The 16,133-nt window shown below is 40.4% G+C and overlaps 1 protein-coding gene across 1 annotated transcript; it reads right to left on the bottom strand.

Annotated features, from left to right (window-relative positions):
- Window positions 1-1,664: 1,664 nt before the first annotated feature.
- SUMO2 (small ubiquitin like modifier 2) lies at window positions 1,665-12,413 on the bottom strand. The gene is made up of 4 exons (XM_081162783.1): window positions 12,114-12,413; window positions 10,394-10,525; window positions 5,015-5,086; window positions 1,665-2,317 (listed from the first exon to the last, which is right to left on the bottom strand). The coding sequence occupies exons 1-4, from the start codon at window positions 12,132-12,134 to the stop codon at window positions 2,255-2,257; spliced, it is 288 nt and encodes a 95-aa protein (XP_081018909.1). The 5' UTR covers window positions 12,135-12,413; the 3' UTR covers window positions 1,665-2,254.
- Between the last annotated feature and the right edge of the window lie 3,720 nt (window positions 12,414-16,133).

The raw sequence follows: 16,133 nt of genomic DNA, 5'->3' as shown, positions 1-16,133 counted from the left end.
AGTGGCATCATCCTAACTAAAAAGAAAAAAAATTCATCAGCACAGCTGGCCCTCTCCGATACACCATACAGCCCTCCCACACAAAGACCTTGGAAAAACCTTCCAATAGGCCTCCCCCCTCAAATTCTGGGATGCCACTGTCCATTGATCTGCTGGTGTCACAATCCCCAACGTAATTACACTTTCACCCGTCTCCCATTTTTCCTCAAACTATGCTTATTCCTTCCCATCTTCCATTCAATCTCATTAAATTAATGTAAGGGCAGCCAGAAAGAGTTTAGCTAAATTGTTGGAACAGTTAACCAAAATGGCAGCATAACTCCCATCATTTGAATGTCCCCTCCCCAAGCAAAAAAAATTACTTTCAGTATTTTCAACAACTCAAACAACTTCACTTATTCCAAATATCAATGTTACAACATACTGTATTATTAAACAGTGCTCTTTCCACACATTTCCCTCTGGCTCTTTTAATTCAACCAAGTTTTTCTACTATGAAGGAATTTATCTTCCCCTAACAAGGCAAAAACTCATAGTATTATAAACTCCTGACTAAAGAATCCAATTCAAGACCCCTTCCATAATAGTTCTCTGATTTGAATTCCACTACTTAATAGTACCTACAAGCAAGTAAGTCAAGAAAAATGTACTTACCTGATCCCTAAGAATTCTTGGGGGGGCAGTCTTCCCAGTCGCACAATATAAATTGTAAAAATAGGTTGGTAGCAAAATAAAAGTTGTTGACACAAGATTAACTCATACACATAACAGAGCCAAAAATCTACAGAATTCCTGTTTCTGGGGAAGCCCATTCACTATGAAGATGCAGAATGTAAAAAAGACCATACTGCAAGAGGCAGAATGAATCAAGTGAATGACAAGGTGTTATAGCACATGGGGACTTGATCCAAAAAGGCCACACTGATGGCCATTCAGTTTCTCCAGAACCAGTATTGGAGAATTCTATTGGAATTAACAAGCATCAGGAAACCTATCTCTAGTCCCATTTTTATAACCATCTAGCTGTGTGACAATTAACCTTCCGGATCAGTTTCCTCATTCCTAAAACAGGGGTTAGAATTAGATAATCTGTATCTTTCCTGCTCTAATATTCTGTTTATTGGTTCTATAGCCTTGATCTTTCCCCATACATTTGAATTTAAAGAGAATAGTGACCTGCATATATTTAAGACTGTAAGAAATACATGTCAACATTTCCTACCCTTCAACATCCTCAAATATGGAACCGCCTATTTTTTAGGTCAGGGAGTATTTACTCATCAAAGTGAAAGCTAGAAGGGTTAAGTGACTTATCAGCAGTTAACTAAAACAGAACTTTTTCCCAGCTGCACTTACTAAGGCACTCTGCCTCAGGTAGTGGTTACAGAAAGGGATGCTTAAGAGTAAATCCACACATTATGACCTTTTTTTCTAGTAAAGTTGCACATTTGGAACTACCTAAGCTTTTTAAACCAAGGGGAGGCTGAAACATCCCTTGCTAGTCATTCATATAAATTTGTTACTGTTTTGCATTAGTATGCAAGAAATAAAAAGTAGCTCTATTTCTTCCTTGAAATGTTACTTCTAGCAGGCCTACTGATGTCATATTTTTCCCCTAAACTTCAATTTTCTTATTTAATATTCCTCAGAATAAAGAAAACAGCTCATTTTAAACAAGAAGTTTATTTAAACAACAAGACGCTTGACTTGAAGGGAAAACTATCTAGGATTCATTTTTTTAGAGTAATTTACCCCTACTTAAAGACAGATTGCCCTACATGTAACAGCTACGTACAAAAAAGTTATAAAATTGTCCTTGGTTTTACAATGATAAATGAAAAACATTAAAATTCTCCAATCAAACAAGGTATGCAAGGATTTTTATGTTGTTCTTTTTTGTTAAACAGTGAGAGCAAAATAACTTACTGGAATATAAAGGTAAGAGCTGAATGAGCATGCCACTAATGGAGAAAGGGGGTATTTTCACAGAACCAGTATTTTCCCCATCCCATCTCCATTTGATGTCGATCAAAACATACCATTGGCCATTTAGTTAAAAAAAAAATGCAAATGCTTGTGCACATACATCAGTTACTTTATGTACAATAAAGGAACGGGGAAGGGGAAAATGAAAGAATAGAGAAAACTATACTGTAGTAGTCAGGTGTGTTGAAACCAAATTGCAGTTTTCTAATTAAGAATGTTTTCTTGGTCTGAAGGAGCGGAGTTCTGGAGTAAAGGGGCAGGTTCCCTTTCAGTAGACACCTCCTGTCTGCTGCTGGAACACGTCAATTGTATCTTCATCCTCCATTTCCAACTACATAATGGAGAAAAACAAGTTAAAAGCCACTGATCACTCAGCTCTTGAAAGTTGTAACTATCAGACCTAATATCCTGAAAAAATGCACAAGTTTCACCCAATTCATGTTGACTATTTTAGACATCCTAGAGACTATTAGCATCAGCCTTAGGCTTAAGTAATTTTTCACTTGGTCTCCTTTTTTAATGAAGATTATAGAAAACTTAGTTTTTAAGTTAAAAGCTTAATATGTCTGAGTTAAATCATTTCCTTTGATTACTGGAAATGAGTGATGCATATAAAGGATCTCACTACTATGTTGTTTAGATGAGCAAAAGACTGGAAATAACCCAAGTTATCAATAGAAACCCAAAGAAATAAGATATATTCGTAATGAAATACCACATAGCTGTTATTAAAGAATAAGCAGATTTATAATACGTGCAGAAGGAGAAACATCCCTAGAATACTAATATTAGGCTAAAAACAAAATTTAAAAACTAGGCAACATTTGTGTTTTCATTTTTTTAAATTTTTGAATCCTCACCTGAGGATATTTTTCCCCATTGCGTTTCAGAGAGAAGAGGGTGGGGGGGTGGGGGGGTGGACATTGATGTGAGAGACACACACTGACTGGTTGCCTCCTGCACGCTCCCTGACCAGGGGGCGAGCCTGCAACCGAGGTGTGTGCCCTTGGCCGAAATCGAACCCAGGACCCTTCAGTCCGTAGGCCGACACTCTAATCACTGAGCCAAACCGGCTAGGCAGCATTTGTGTTTTTAAGTGTGTGTGTGTCTATAACATGAATATACCCTTACCTATGCACAAAACAGTGGTTACCTCTATGCAGTAAGGGGAAGGAATGGGCAAGAAGAAACTTGTGTTTGTTTTTTAAAGAAAAAAACAAATTTAAATTTTAAAATGCTATTCACAAATTAAGGTTGCAAGGTTCACCACTTATACATTGTATACAAAACCACCATGTTGATAGTAGAAACTATCAACTACATATGGCAATGTTGTACAGTATATAAGCTTTGTAAAGTTTATTATTGCTGACAATTACCCTTGAAATTTTCTTTCTAAAAACTAAGAATTTTGAAGATAAAACAACTTTGGGCAACTAAAGACAAGAAAGGGAACTGTTTCGCCCAGCCGGCATGGCTCAGCGGTTGAGCATCGACCTATGATCCAAGAGATCGAGGTTCAATTCCAGGTCAGGGCACATGCCCGGGTTGTGGGCTCTATCCCCAGTAGGGGATCTGATTAATGACTGTCATCACTGATGTTTCTATCTCTCTCTCTCTCCCTTCCTCTCTCTGAAATCAATAGATATTATTTAAAAAAGAAAGGGAACTGTTTCTAACAAAGTTCAAATATACTCAAAGTAGAGGTAAGGCATTAAAATATTAATAACTGAGTCTCAATTCCCTCTTTTGTAAAAAAGAATACCATTCGATCATGAGAATTAAATGAGTCAAAGAAAGTATTTAACAGAATGATACACACATAATTATACAGCTACTAAAATTGGCTGATAAGATTTTCTAATTTACTACAGTTCTTCTATTTAACACGGGGGAAACAATTCTAAAACAAATCAATTTCATTCTAAAATGAATTCAATTCTAAAATCATTTGAAGATTTTATAATGCAAGTCTGAACAAATCCTCCTCAAGGTTTAGTATTTGCAGCTAGCATGGTAGACAATCTTCAGAACTATTTTTTGGTGGTGGGTGAGGGCTGCGCAACAGAAAATTCATTCTAATCATCGGAGTTTAGCATAATGGATTATTTTTTTAAAACCATCAAAACAGGTCTTTAGCTTATCTACTGAAATAAAACTACTGGAATGTTAAATTTTTATAGTGAAACTTTAAATGCCTTCAAAGGATAAAAGAGCTTTCTCTTTCATCAAAAGAAATCAGCTCCTCCTTGTGGTTATGGACTATAATTGCTTCTTAGAGACTTATGAAGGGAACTTCTTCAAAATATTGTTCCCTCAAGTATAATTCATAGATATTTCAAATTTTTGAAGACAAAACCAGTCTTGATGTGCTGCTTCACTCATACCATATTTATCACTTCTTGGTTTTTATGGGGTGATAAAAAATTTCAAAAATACAAAGGTTCTAATTTAAATTTCCAAACTGGAATCCTTAATTGGAACTGGAAAAGGTAAAAACAAAGAGCTTCTGCCATAGAAGACATCCCAGCAGATCTCTTACAACGTGACAGAACCACCACCTCACTTCCGTGATGGGTAAAGAGATAAAGGATTCAGAAGGTCTGGAAAGCCACCCATTGTCAAGAGCCCTCCCTCTCAAACGAAGCTATCAAGAGACTTGCTGAGATTTCAGCATGAGTTAAAATGGTCAGGATCAAAAGCCAACTAGTTCACAGAACCCAGGTATGATCAAGAGCTGCAGCAACCAAAACAAGGGATACATTCTGAAGAAACAGACAGTAAGAAAAAAATGGGTTGTGAACTAAATGACCTATTAGTTTTACTAAGTGATAACCAGATATTTTACAACCATTTCCTCAATCTAGTCCTTTTTTTCTTCTTTCTGTTCCCCTTTGATCATATTTTACAGCTTTGAATTATGGTAAAGAACTATATTTCAACATCTAAAAATTCACAAATAAACAAAGCTGTTAAGAAAATTACAAAGAAACATTGATTTTTCTAGTTAGCACAAAGAGATTTTTACCTGTGCAGGTGTGTCTGTTTCATTGATTGGCTGCCCGTCAAATCGGAATCTGATCTGCCTCATTGACAAACCCTGGACAAGAGAGTTTGAAAGCATAAGAATGCAAAGAAGCAGTAAGAAATAAAACTCTATGCATATTTAGCCATGAATGTATTAAGAGAGACTTAAATAAATGATCATCAATATGCCACCAACCTTTCTATGTGGGTAAAAAGATTTGGGGTGATTTTCACTTTCTTTAAACGACGTTTGATTTTCTTTGGGAAAAATGTTTTTAAAAAGGTCTTCTTAAAAAAACCTGTATTGCTTTTGAGACCATAGCTACTCCAAGCTTTAATAGATCATACATTGAGTCAAACAGTGCATTTAAGTGAGTAAGATACTGCAAGGAAATTTGAAGTAACAGATGCACACAGCAAACAATATTTCTCAACACATTAGAGATCAAGCACTACCTTCCTGACACAGGGGTGAAGAAAAGAGCAAAGCACTGAAGCTGTTGGTAACTGCAGCCAAATGAAGAACAAGATAGAAAAATAAAGTATCTTTGGAGATATGTTATAAATATATTAACTTAAAAGATAGCTTTCTAGAAAGCATCTTACAAAAAGTGACTCCTATATCATGCTCAAATTACACATTATAATTGTTACACAAACTCCATACTTCAATTCTCACCAGAGAATATGTTTTTGATTCTTGTTTTATTTAGAAAAAGAGGAAGAATAAGAGAGGGAAACATCAGCTGCCTCCTGCACGCACCCCAACTGGGGATGGAACCTACGACATTTTGGCATATAGGACGCTCCAACCTACTAAGCCACCGTGGCCAGGGCTCAATGAATATTTAAGAGAAAATTTAACTGAGTTCCTAGGAATAAAAATATTCAAAATGAACAAATACTTGTATAACACCTATATTCTCTTAACAAGGATTTGCTGAATCTGTCTTTAAAACTAACTGTAACATGATCATATAACTTTTCCTTAAAACTCTAACCTTCAACACATGCCCCGTCTTGAGGAATACATGCAATCCTCCATCAGGTAGATAACATCCACAACCTTATCCTCGTGGCATTCAATTTTAATTAGTGATTACACAAAACCACCAAGAATTCAATGCTGAGCATTAATTACCAAGTATTATATATTTTAAAACATTCCATTGAAGACTTCTTGCTTCAACAAAATACTAAGAACCTTCTATATGCTGGATTATTCCTGCACTACATCCAGTGGTAACGTCATAAGGACAATGGTGCGGCCATTCAAAATAAGTGGTGATGGTAGTGGTGGGGATGCAGGGTCAGTACATAAGCAAAATGTATTCCTTTATTATTATTTAATCTTCACCCAAGGATATTTTATTGATTTTAGAGAAACATTTGTAGGCGCCCCAACAAGGGATCAAACCCAAAACCTTCTGGTGTATGGGAAGACACTTCAATCAACTGAGCCACCCAGCCAGGGCTGTATTCCTTTATTGCCGCGTTCATATGCTTCTCTTCATCAATTATTTTGCAAGAGAGCAGAAGTCCAAAATTCAGAAAACTTGCCTTTACGATTCCATAAACCATGTAAACCCAAACAAGGGCTTCACATTAGACCAGTATTTCAGCTCCCCTTCTAAATAAACCTCATCCCTGAGCTTTAGAACTGTGCCCAGAGAGTTGTGTAAGCTTCTCTCTTTGGGTTCTTTTCTCATTTCACAAAAAATGAACTGGACTAAACAAATCTGTGCTCTCTGAAACCACCTGACACTCCATGTAATAATCTGTTAGGGTAAATCCACACTAGAATGGGAAAGGATGCTCTCAATCAGTTAGCTGAAGGCTATGTAGCTGACATAAAGCAGGCAACCTTTCATTCTACATGTGAATGAAACTTATTTATGAACCAACCTCCAGAGATATTAGTTTGAATGTTCTCTATCATTGTACAAGCATTTATTGAACATGTTCAATATCCCAGGTACTGGTCTGGCTCTACAGAAATAGTGAAAAAGGCTCTATGCTCATGGAGCTTGCATTTTAGTGAAGAGACAAATGTAGATGAAGATCTATGAAAAATACCAAACTGAATGAGAGAATTGATTGACAGGAGCAGGAGCTCTTTGAATTAATCAGAGATGTCTACAAGGTAATAACTTAGCAAGAGTGGAATAAAATGGTTGAGGGCTCAGCAATATCCAACAGAAATATGTGAGCCACATACGTATTTTAAATTTTCTAGTTGCCACATTAAAAAAAATAATCTTAATATTTTAATTCAGTCTATTCAAAACACTACCATTTCAATATGTAATCAACATTTTTAAAGTTGAGATATTTTACTTTTCATACTGAGTTTCAAAACATGCCATAGATATTACACTTTACAGCACATCTCAATTTGGACTAGCCACATTTCTAGTGGTAGTGACATGTGGTTTGTGGCTACTGTATTGGACAGCACAGGTTTAGTTAAAGAACAAAACTTACTGACAGCTTATATGAGTTAGGAAGCATCATCAAGGATGACCCCAAGGTTTTGACCTCACAACTAGATGTTGAATTGTGCTGTTTACTGAGTGGGAACACCAGAAAAAACGATTCCTAGGAGTAAAATGAAGTGTCCCCCTTTTCATGTTTGGTTTGAGTTACCCGTTAGACATCCACTGAAACTCCAGAGATAAGATACCAAGTAAGTTCAATACAAAGTAAATATGACCACTCACTTAATCTTGATTGTAAATCCTTGGTCAAGAATTCTCAACTGCCAAAAAACTTTAGCTATGCTCATTAGATTGGATAAATATTTTAGTCTTTTGATAGCTTGTACCTACACTTAAAAAGCAGGGAATCAGCCCTATTAGGTGATAATTCAACTCCCTCTTCCTTAGAATGTGAGAAACCATTTGAAACTGAAACAGGGATCTTGTTTCACTCAAAACTCCAATTTAAGAGGAAAATAGAAATGTCTATCCAAACCCTTCCTGAACCATATCTTCAAATTGTATTTGTAAAAAAAAAAAAAAAAAAAATTTTATTTGTATTCCCATAGATATGCAGTGGAAATTTTTTACGTGCTTCTTTTTCCTCTAGCACAAATTAAGTGACCTCAACAAATATATTCAAATATAAGCCTAATAACTAAGAAAATTCAAGAAAAACTATCTTTACACTGGGTAATACACTAAAATTACTTTAACATAGCAGGAAAACTAAAAAATTCTTGAGTGACCCACTAACTTGATCTTATAGGGCACTCTCCCATAGGGACAATCTGGAATATAGAAGATGTGTGCTATGTACTTTGTTTTTCTGGCACACAGTATAATGCCCCAGCACATGGTAGGCATCTGGCAATTATCAGATAAACATACCAGAATCTACCAATGAATGCATAAATAAGTGGAACAACAAATCTATATCTCTCTCCTCCTCTTCCTCTCTCTAAACATAATTTAAAAAGCTAAAATCTAGTAGTGATTAGAGAAAACTTAAGATACATATAGCATTTTGTTGAAAATCACCAAATCTAAGCATGAGTTTCTATTTTGTACGTTTGCCTAAATAAAATTCTACAAAATTAGCATTAAAAATTCCCACGTAGCCTTGGCCAGTGTCATTCGGTTAGAGCGTCGGCCGCACCAAAGGGTCACAGGTTCAATTCTGAGTCAAGGTCACATACCTGGGTTGCAGCTTCGCTCCCTGCACCCAGAGCTCATGCTGGAAACCAGTAAATATTTTTGTCTCTCTCCTTACCCGCCCCCCTCCCCTTCCACTCTCTGAAAAGCAATGGAAAAAATATCCTTAGGTGAGGATTTAAAAAAAAAAAAAAAAAAATTCTCCTACCTAACCTGAAGAGAAAGATGCCAGTGCAAAAAAAATCTTTAGCACAATTAATAAGTACATATTCACTAATTACTAGGTGGATTTCATCAAAATTCTTCGAGTAAGAGTATACTGAAGCCCTGCCTGGGCAGCTCAGTTGGTTAGAAGCATCGTCCTGATACACCACGGTTGCAAGCTCGATTCCTGGTCAGGGCACATACAAGAACCAAACAACGAATGCATAAATAAGTGTAACAACAAATTGATGCTTCTCTCTATATATATATGTATAAAATAAAAAATAAAATTTTTAAAAAGTGTCCTGAAGATACAATCTTTGTAAGGACCTGTAAGAAACTTCACATACGAAGTTAAAGAATCATAAGCACACGTTCTCTTATTAAGTTATAAGTAAGACTTCAAACTCAAAAAGGAATTTATATCCTCAGTTTTTTTCAAATGCCCATATATCTCATGGAGAAAGCCCAACTTTCAACCCAAGCTCAATTTCCCAGCTTCTATAGGTTTAAGCCTTATTCTACTTAGAGCCTGTATTTAAGACAATCTGCAATGTAGGCAAGTTGTTTAAAATAATGATTTTCTCAACTTTTATATATTATATATTCAGGGTTGAACAAGAAAATACTTCAGCCCTGTACTGGTCACTCAGCTGGCTGAAGTGTCATCCTGGCACACCAAGGTTGTGGGTTTGATCCCTGGTCAGTGCACATTCAAGAATCAACCAAAAAAATGCATAAATAAATGGAACAACAAATCAATGCTTCTCTCTCTCCCTTCCCGTCTCTAAAAATGAATAAATAAAAATTAAAAAAAAAAAAAAAAAAAAACTTCTGCCAGGTTATTGTTGTACTTATCTAAGTACCAGAGTATTTGTTATACTTGCAAAAGTCCTTTTTTTAAAGTTGCTTTGTATTGTTAGACTCATCACAAAGGGAAGCTTCTTTGTTTTAAATCTTGCTTTTACCTCCCAGCATCTGTTCATTTCTACTTCTTCTACTTGATGCCTATTTACTATTATCAGAGTAAAATGCAAATGTCTTGGGAATATAATAATGTTTATACTTAGCTCAGGTTAAATTTCTTGACCTCAACTATTAGTGTAAAAAGAAATTATTAAAATTTTACATGCTTCAGGAAAATTGCAACTTCCTTAAACTCACATTTAATTGCATTTCCAAACTGGTTAAAATACTCAAAATAGTTCTGACATAACGCAAATTTTAAATGGATAAAAAAAGAGCCTGACAGGAAATTTTACCATGTTCATTCTTATTTTCTTATATCACCTTGGAAACAAACCACGTGTTAAGTATAATTTGATGCATTTGTGGCTAGGACTAGAGCCATACATTAACCAACCCATCCTAAGGGTTTTCATGAAGAATCATCATACCAAGTCTATGATAAAACTGGTATGTCAAGTACATAAGTGCATTTTCACTCTACCAAAGTCAGTCTAGTTTCTATTCTCATGAAAATAAGGTTTGTTTTTTATTTAAATAAGTTTTATTCAGTGAAAGTGCTCACGTCATTTCCTCACCTGTCGTTCACAATAGGCTTTCATTAGTTTACTAAGTGGTGTATGCCTCTTAATCTTAAACTGCACCACAGAACCATCCTGCCCCGCCACCTTCAAATTAATATGATCGTTGTTCTCAGTCTTGACTCCTTCCTGTTGAAAGAAAAATAAAAGTATGATTTGGAAAATGTGAAGAACAAACACCTTTTAAAGCAGCTGTAGCCCAAGTTGCTTCAGAAATCAACAGGTTTCCCATTCTGTATGATAAAAGAGCATACAGCTGTTTTCAGTCACTGAAATAAATCTGAAAAAATGAGAAATTCTGAAGCAACATTAAATAGCTGTCACAGAAACAGAAAAGAAGCCTCATGCAATACTATCAGTGACAACAATCGATTTTTAAAGATGGGTCCCACTCAATTTGCTACAATGCTCTCTTCAATTGTCTAAAGTGGCATATTTTATGTCACTTTCAAAATCTATCTTTTCCCTAAAAAATTTAAAAACGAGTGTCTTTTTCAAAGTGCTTTTAGTACAGTATGCAGGGGAGCAAAATCTAGACCTTGCAATTCAAAACTCATTTACAATTCTCCTGTTAAAGTTACCAAACTCAGCTTTATAACTTAAATCTCAAGCTACATTAACAAAATCGAATTGAGAAATGTCCTGATTCTCTCTGAAGCAGCGGTAATAACTCCGAACCTCCATTAACGTCCGCCTCAATTAGCAGCTTCATTTTGTTTATTTTTAGTTAAGAGCTCTTATTCTCCCCTCCCCTTTGTTGACATGAGTCAAATGCACAGTTCATTCCAAGTCTTCCTTGCAGGTTTCGACCCAATCTGAAGTTCACCCCCATCAATTGTAGAAAGGATTCTGTAGCCCTTAAATTACTTCAGAAGGGAAGGGTGTCACAAACCAAACCAAAAGAAAACTCCCCTGTGCCAGGTAGAAACGTGTGCCCTAGTCCTCACGGGAAAAGCCTCTCTGTGCCTCAAAACCCGCGTTAAAAAGTTAAGCCCTACGAAGTCTCCCTGCTCCTCCATCTGCCCCCAACTTCTCGAAACCACATGGTCTCCGCAGGTTAGGGGTTATCTGACACCAAGGAAAAGCCCCTGCCCATCCCCCCCCGGGGGCCCGAGGCCATTAAAGCGGGATATACCCCCCGGGAATCCCCGGCCCCTCACGACGACCCGGCGGGCATCCGGCTTCTAACCCATCGCAGCCCATTGATTCTTCCCGAACCCTCACCGGGCCACTGCGGCCTGGGGCAGGGGTCCCCAAATGCTCGCGGACCTCATTCCCGTGGGGGGAAAGTCCCGGGCCAAGGGAACTCCCCGCCACCGCGGAGGCGGCAACACCCGCCGCAGCTCTGCACCGGGTCCGCGGAGGGTGGGGACACCGCGCGCCCTAACGCCCCTCCCCACGCGCGCCCGCCTGGCCGGGCCCTAGAAGCCCCGCTCGCAGCCGTTGGCCTGCGGGCGTCCGCGACCCGCCCGCCCAACTCGCGCCCGGCGCGCACTCCCTGGCGGCTGGGGGCGGGGGAGGGCCGCGGAGCCTCCTCCAGCGCGGGAGGGAGGAAGAGGGGAGGGAGGAAAATGGCGCGGAACGCTCGGGCCTGAGCCGCGGCCGGCCCGTGAGGGGCCCGGGAAGGCGCGGGGAGCCCGCGGTGGCGCGGGCCGGTCCCCAGCCCGCGCCGTGACCCCGCCGCGAGGCGAGGCGAGGAGGCCGGCGCCGAACTCACCTTGGGCTTTTCGTCGGCCATGGCGAGCGCCGGAGTCTCCTCAGCTGCCGCTTCACAAAAGAGGTACCAGGTCCGCACCAAACGAGCACACAAGCAGCACCAGGAGCGGCAGAAGAAGGAGGCGGCAGCGGTAGAGGAGGGAGAGGGCGCGCGCACGTTGTGCGCTCCCTCCCCCCACCCTGCGTGCGCGAGCACGAGCCACCGGGGCTTCTCATTGGTTGTCGCCTCGCGGGAGCGCGCAACGCTTACATAACCACCCCCACCCCCGCCCCGCGCCGCCCCGGCCTAGGCCCGGCGCCTGCCTGGCCGGCGGGAAGAGGCGCGGACACGCGCACCCGGCCCGCCGCGGGGGCGCGCCTGCTCTGGGCGGGGCTGTATTGTCCTTCTGTGGTGGAGCTTAATCAAAATGGCTTCCAGCTGGTCCTCGTTGAGGGCGAGGAGGCTTGAGGCCTGGACGTGAGAGACACGCCGGGGAAGGCAGGCTGGACGAGGAAGGGGGAGCCCCAGCACGAGGCTCTAGGAAAAAGAAAAAAAAAACCTGTTCATTGGCCCAAATGCAGTTTTCCCCACAGTGAGAGGAACGTCGCACTTCCTCTCAGTCAGCCTCTCATCCTTTGAATTTTAAAGCTTCAGCCTCAACCCGCTTCCCACCAAGTTCCTGCAACGGCGCAGGAACTGCTAACGCGTGCTGGTAACCCTATACCTTGGCCGGATGAAGGAAAATGCTCATCCTCCACACTCCTTCCTCATGGCCAGGCTCCCAACCTCCGAGAGGAAACAGAATCCATCCGCGAGAACTACCCAATATCAGGTTTCCAATCCAATCAATCATTTCCTCTTTCCGTCGGGTTAAAATATAGACGTTGGCCCCTCCTGTTTTAGGAACAAATCCTAACATCTGTGCAGTGGATTCCCCCCTCCCCCTCAGGTTTTATTATTTCCTTTGTCCCCGTATTTCCTTCCACTCCAACGTTAAGAATAGAAAAAGACTCAATTCTATTTCCACCATATCTCTCGGTTCTTGGCCAAACATCTTGAAAAAAATGTCCACGCCAGCTGTCTCCACTCCCTCACCTCCCACTCACTCTCAACCCACTGCAGTCTGGTGCTGTCCCCACAGCTCCATGAAAACCGCTCTCTGCAAGGTCACCGCAGACTCTGCAAGATCCAGTACGCCTGCCAGCTCGTCACTCCTCTTGAACTCCTTCCCGGTAACTCTGGGCTGACTCTGGTCTGTCCTTGATCCCTTTGCTTTTTTTTTCTTCCTCAGTCCTTCCCTTAAGTGTTCCTTGGGTTGTGTTCTAGACGCTTTCTCTTATCATTCTCGTCGCTCTCCTGGGATGATTTCGCCCACCTCCATTACCATCTATTTGTTAATGATTCTCAAATCTATATTTGTAGTCCAGATCTTTCTCTGAACTTCCAACCTATAAATTCAACTGACTTCTGAACACCTCCACCTGGATGTCCCAGAGGCACCTCAAACTCAGCAAATCGCAACTAAAATTCCTCATTTCGCCTTCCCTGCCCTGCCCCTCTCCATCACCCTGACTCAGTGAATGGTACACCATTACAACACTGCTCCAAGCTAGAAACCGGGCATCCCTGACTCCCTCTCTTTCACCACCCCCTCATACAACCCACCTCCAAGTCTTGTCTATTCTGCTTTCTAATACCTACCAAATATGTCTCTGTTTCTTCAGCTTCTGTCCAGTCTCTGGGTTAGGCAGCATTTGCTGGGCTTCCAGCTGGCCTCCATGGGAAAGGGGAGGCTTAAAGCCTTGGATGTAAGACAAGCCACAAAAGGCAGATTCCTCGGGGGAGGCAGGGGGAAGCCTAAGTTCAAGTCCGCTCTCCCCAGAGCTACTGCAATAGCCTCCTAACTGGTCTTTTTAAGGTAAGTCCGACTTGTACCTGAATATTTAAGTGAATCAGAATCAACTAGGGTGCTGGTTTAATGCACGTTCTTGGGCAGTGTGACTCTAGGATCCCTCCTTTTTGACAAGCTTTCCTGATGATTCTCACCCCCACCCCCACGATTCTTAAGCACACTAAAGTCTGAGAACCATGAACCATTCTAAAATAAAAACAAAATAAGTCTCTGCCACTTTTTGGTTCAGTGGCAATCCTCTGTCTTACAGGATAAAGTCCAAAATTGTTTGTAAGAGCCTACAAAGCCCTTTAAGAGCTAATCCAGCCCTGGCTAGGCAGATCAGTTGGTTAGAGCTTCATTCCCGATACACCAAGGTTTTGGGATCAATCCCTGATCAGGGCATGTACAGGAATCAACCAATAAATGCATAAACAAATGGAATAGCAAATCGGTCTCTCTCTTCCTCTCTCTCTTTTTCTAGAAACAAAAAACAAAACAAAATAAAAAAAACAACAAGAAAAACTAATCCAGGTTAACCATTTTAGTTCCTTCTCATCATTTTTTCCTGGAAGCCTCTGCTTCTTCAGTCATAGTCAATTAGTTGGGTTCTGAAATGTACCTGCTCTCTTTCTCAACTCTAAGCTTTTGTCCATTGTAGGTGCTCAAAGATTCACTGAATGCATGAATAAATGGAAACTATCACTATGCAAAGTTCCTGTGGTAGTCATTGGGCAGACAAAGAAAGGCAGACAAAGTCCCTGACTAAATAACATAATTTGGTGGGGTGGGGGTGGGGTTAGGTAGGAAATACACAAGAAGTGAAAGGGGAAGAGCACCAACTGCCATGTGTCAGGTACTGCATGGGGCTTTACTAATAATATTAGCTCATTTCCTCCTTACACAAACCCTTGTAAGCCAGTATAGTATTTATTTGCTACTAAGGCTCAAAGGAATTAAGTAACTTACCCAGTATCATGCAGCTGCCAGGTAGTGTTGACTGAGCTCCTACTGAATGCCAGGGAATGAACATGCTGGGTGCTGTGCCAGGTACTGTGGAGAAAGAAAAAGATGCTATCCTTGCTGTCCAGAATCGTCTTCCTGTTGCCATCGCACATCCTCCCAGCCTTGTAGGACTACAGAACCATCAAAGAGGAATATGTCGTGCTAAACTGACCATCATTAATATGTGGGGACTTCCAGGAATCAAACGCTTGTTTGGTCCTTAGCTTCTGGGTGACAGGTGTGTCCTACAATATCCTCCCTCTCCGAAGTTATGCTAAATTACAAAATTAGCTTCAGGCAATGGAGGAGTTCCTATAAAAAGTAGTTAAGCACATTCAAATGTGTGAGCAAAACATATTCCAATGGAGAACTGGAATTCTGTGAGCTTAGCCTAGGGGATCTACCAAAATTGTATACTGAGAGTCTCTTTCCAATTTCCAGCAAAAAAAAAATTGTGAAAATATAGAGATTTCCCAACATTACGTTTCTCCCTCCATTTTTTAAAAATTGATTTTAGAGGGAGAGAGAAACATCATCGATTTGTTGTTCCACTTATTTATTTTAAATCCTCACCTGAGAACATTTTTATTGATTTTTAGAGAGGAAGGGGGAGAGAAACATCAAGGTGAGAGAGGACATGACTGGTTGCCTTCTGTAAGTGCCCTGACCTGTGATCGAACCCACAACCTAGGTATGTGCCCTGACTGGGAATCAAACCGGCAACCTTTCAATGTACAGGACAATGCTCCAACCGAGCCACACCAGCCAGGGCTATTGTTCCGCTCATTTACGCATTCACTGGTTGCTTCCTGTATTTGCCCTGACCAGAGATTGAACCAGAAACCCTGATCTACCAACTGGTGTTAGAAGTAGAGGGTAAAAATAGGGTGAACCATCCAGAATGAACCCCTCAGGGTCAGATGCCAAAGAAAAACCATCATTCCTAAAAAGTGCAGGAAAACAAGATTCACGGAGTCTGTTTAGAGCTTTAAATCTTTGCCAAAACCCTTGAGAAACACATAACTGAATTTGTAACACAGATGACTAAACTGGTAATTTATGCCATCAAATTTCCTTCAGGTTCTAAGGTTAGTTGAGTGCTTGAGCTCTCTGTGAATACTGCAAGAATACTGAATATTGGGGGG

The sequence above is a fragment of the Miniopterus schreibersii genome, assembly GCF_964146895.1.
Source record: "Miniopterus schreibersii genome assembly, chromosome: 16".
Lineage (NCBI taxonomy): Eukaryota > Metazoa > Chordata > Mammalia > Chiroptera > Miniopteridae > Miniopterus > Miniopterus schreibersii.
This window is presented reverse-complemented; position numbering and strand designations above follow the sequence as displayed.

Bases quoted from the DNA above. Each gene is read 5' to 3' on its own strand.
- SUMO2 (XM_081162783.1), bottom strand. From the start codon at position 12,134: ATGGCCGACGAAAAGCCCAAG. The intron at 10,526-12,113 runs GTGAGTTCGGCG...TTCTTTCAACAG, and splicing joins TGGCCGACGAAAAGCCCAAG to GAAGGAGTCAAGACTGAGAA. The intron at 5,087-10,393 runs GTGAGGAAATGA...TCTCTTGTCCAG, and splicing joins AAGCCTATTGTGAACGACAG to GGTTTGTCAATGAGGCAGAT.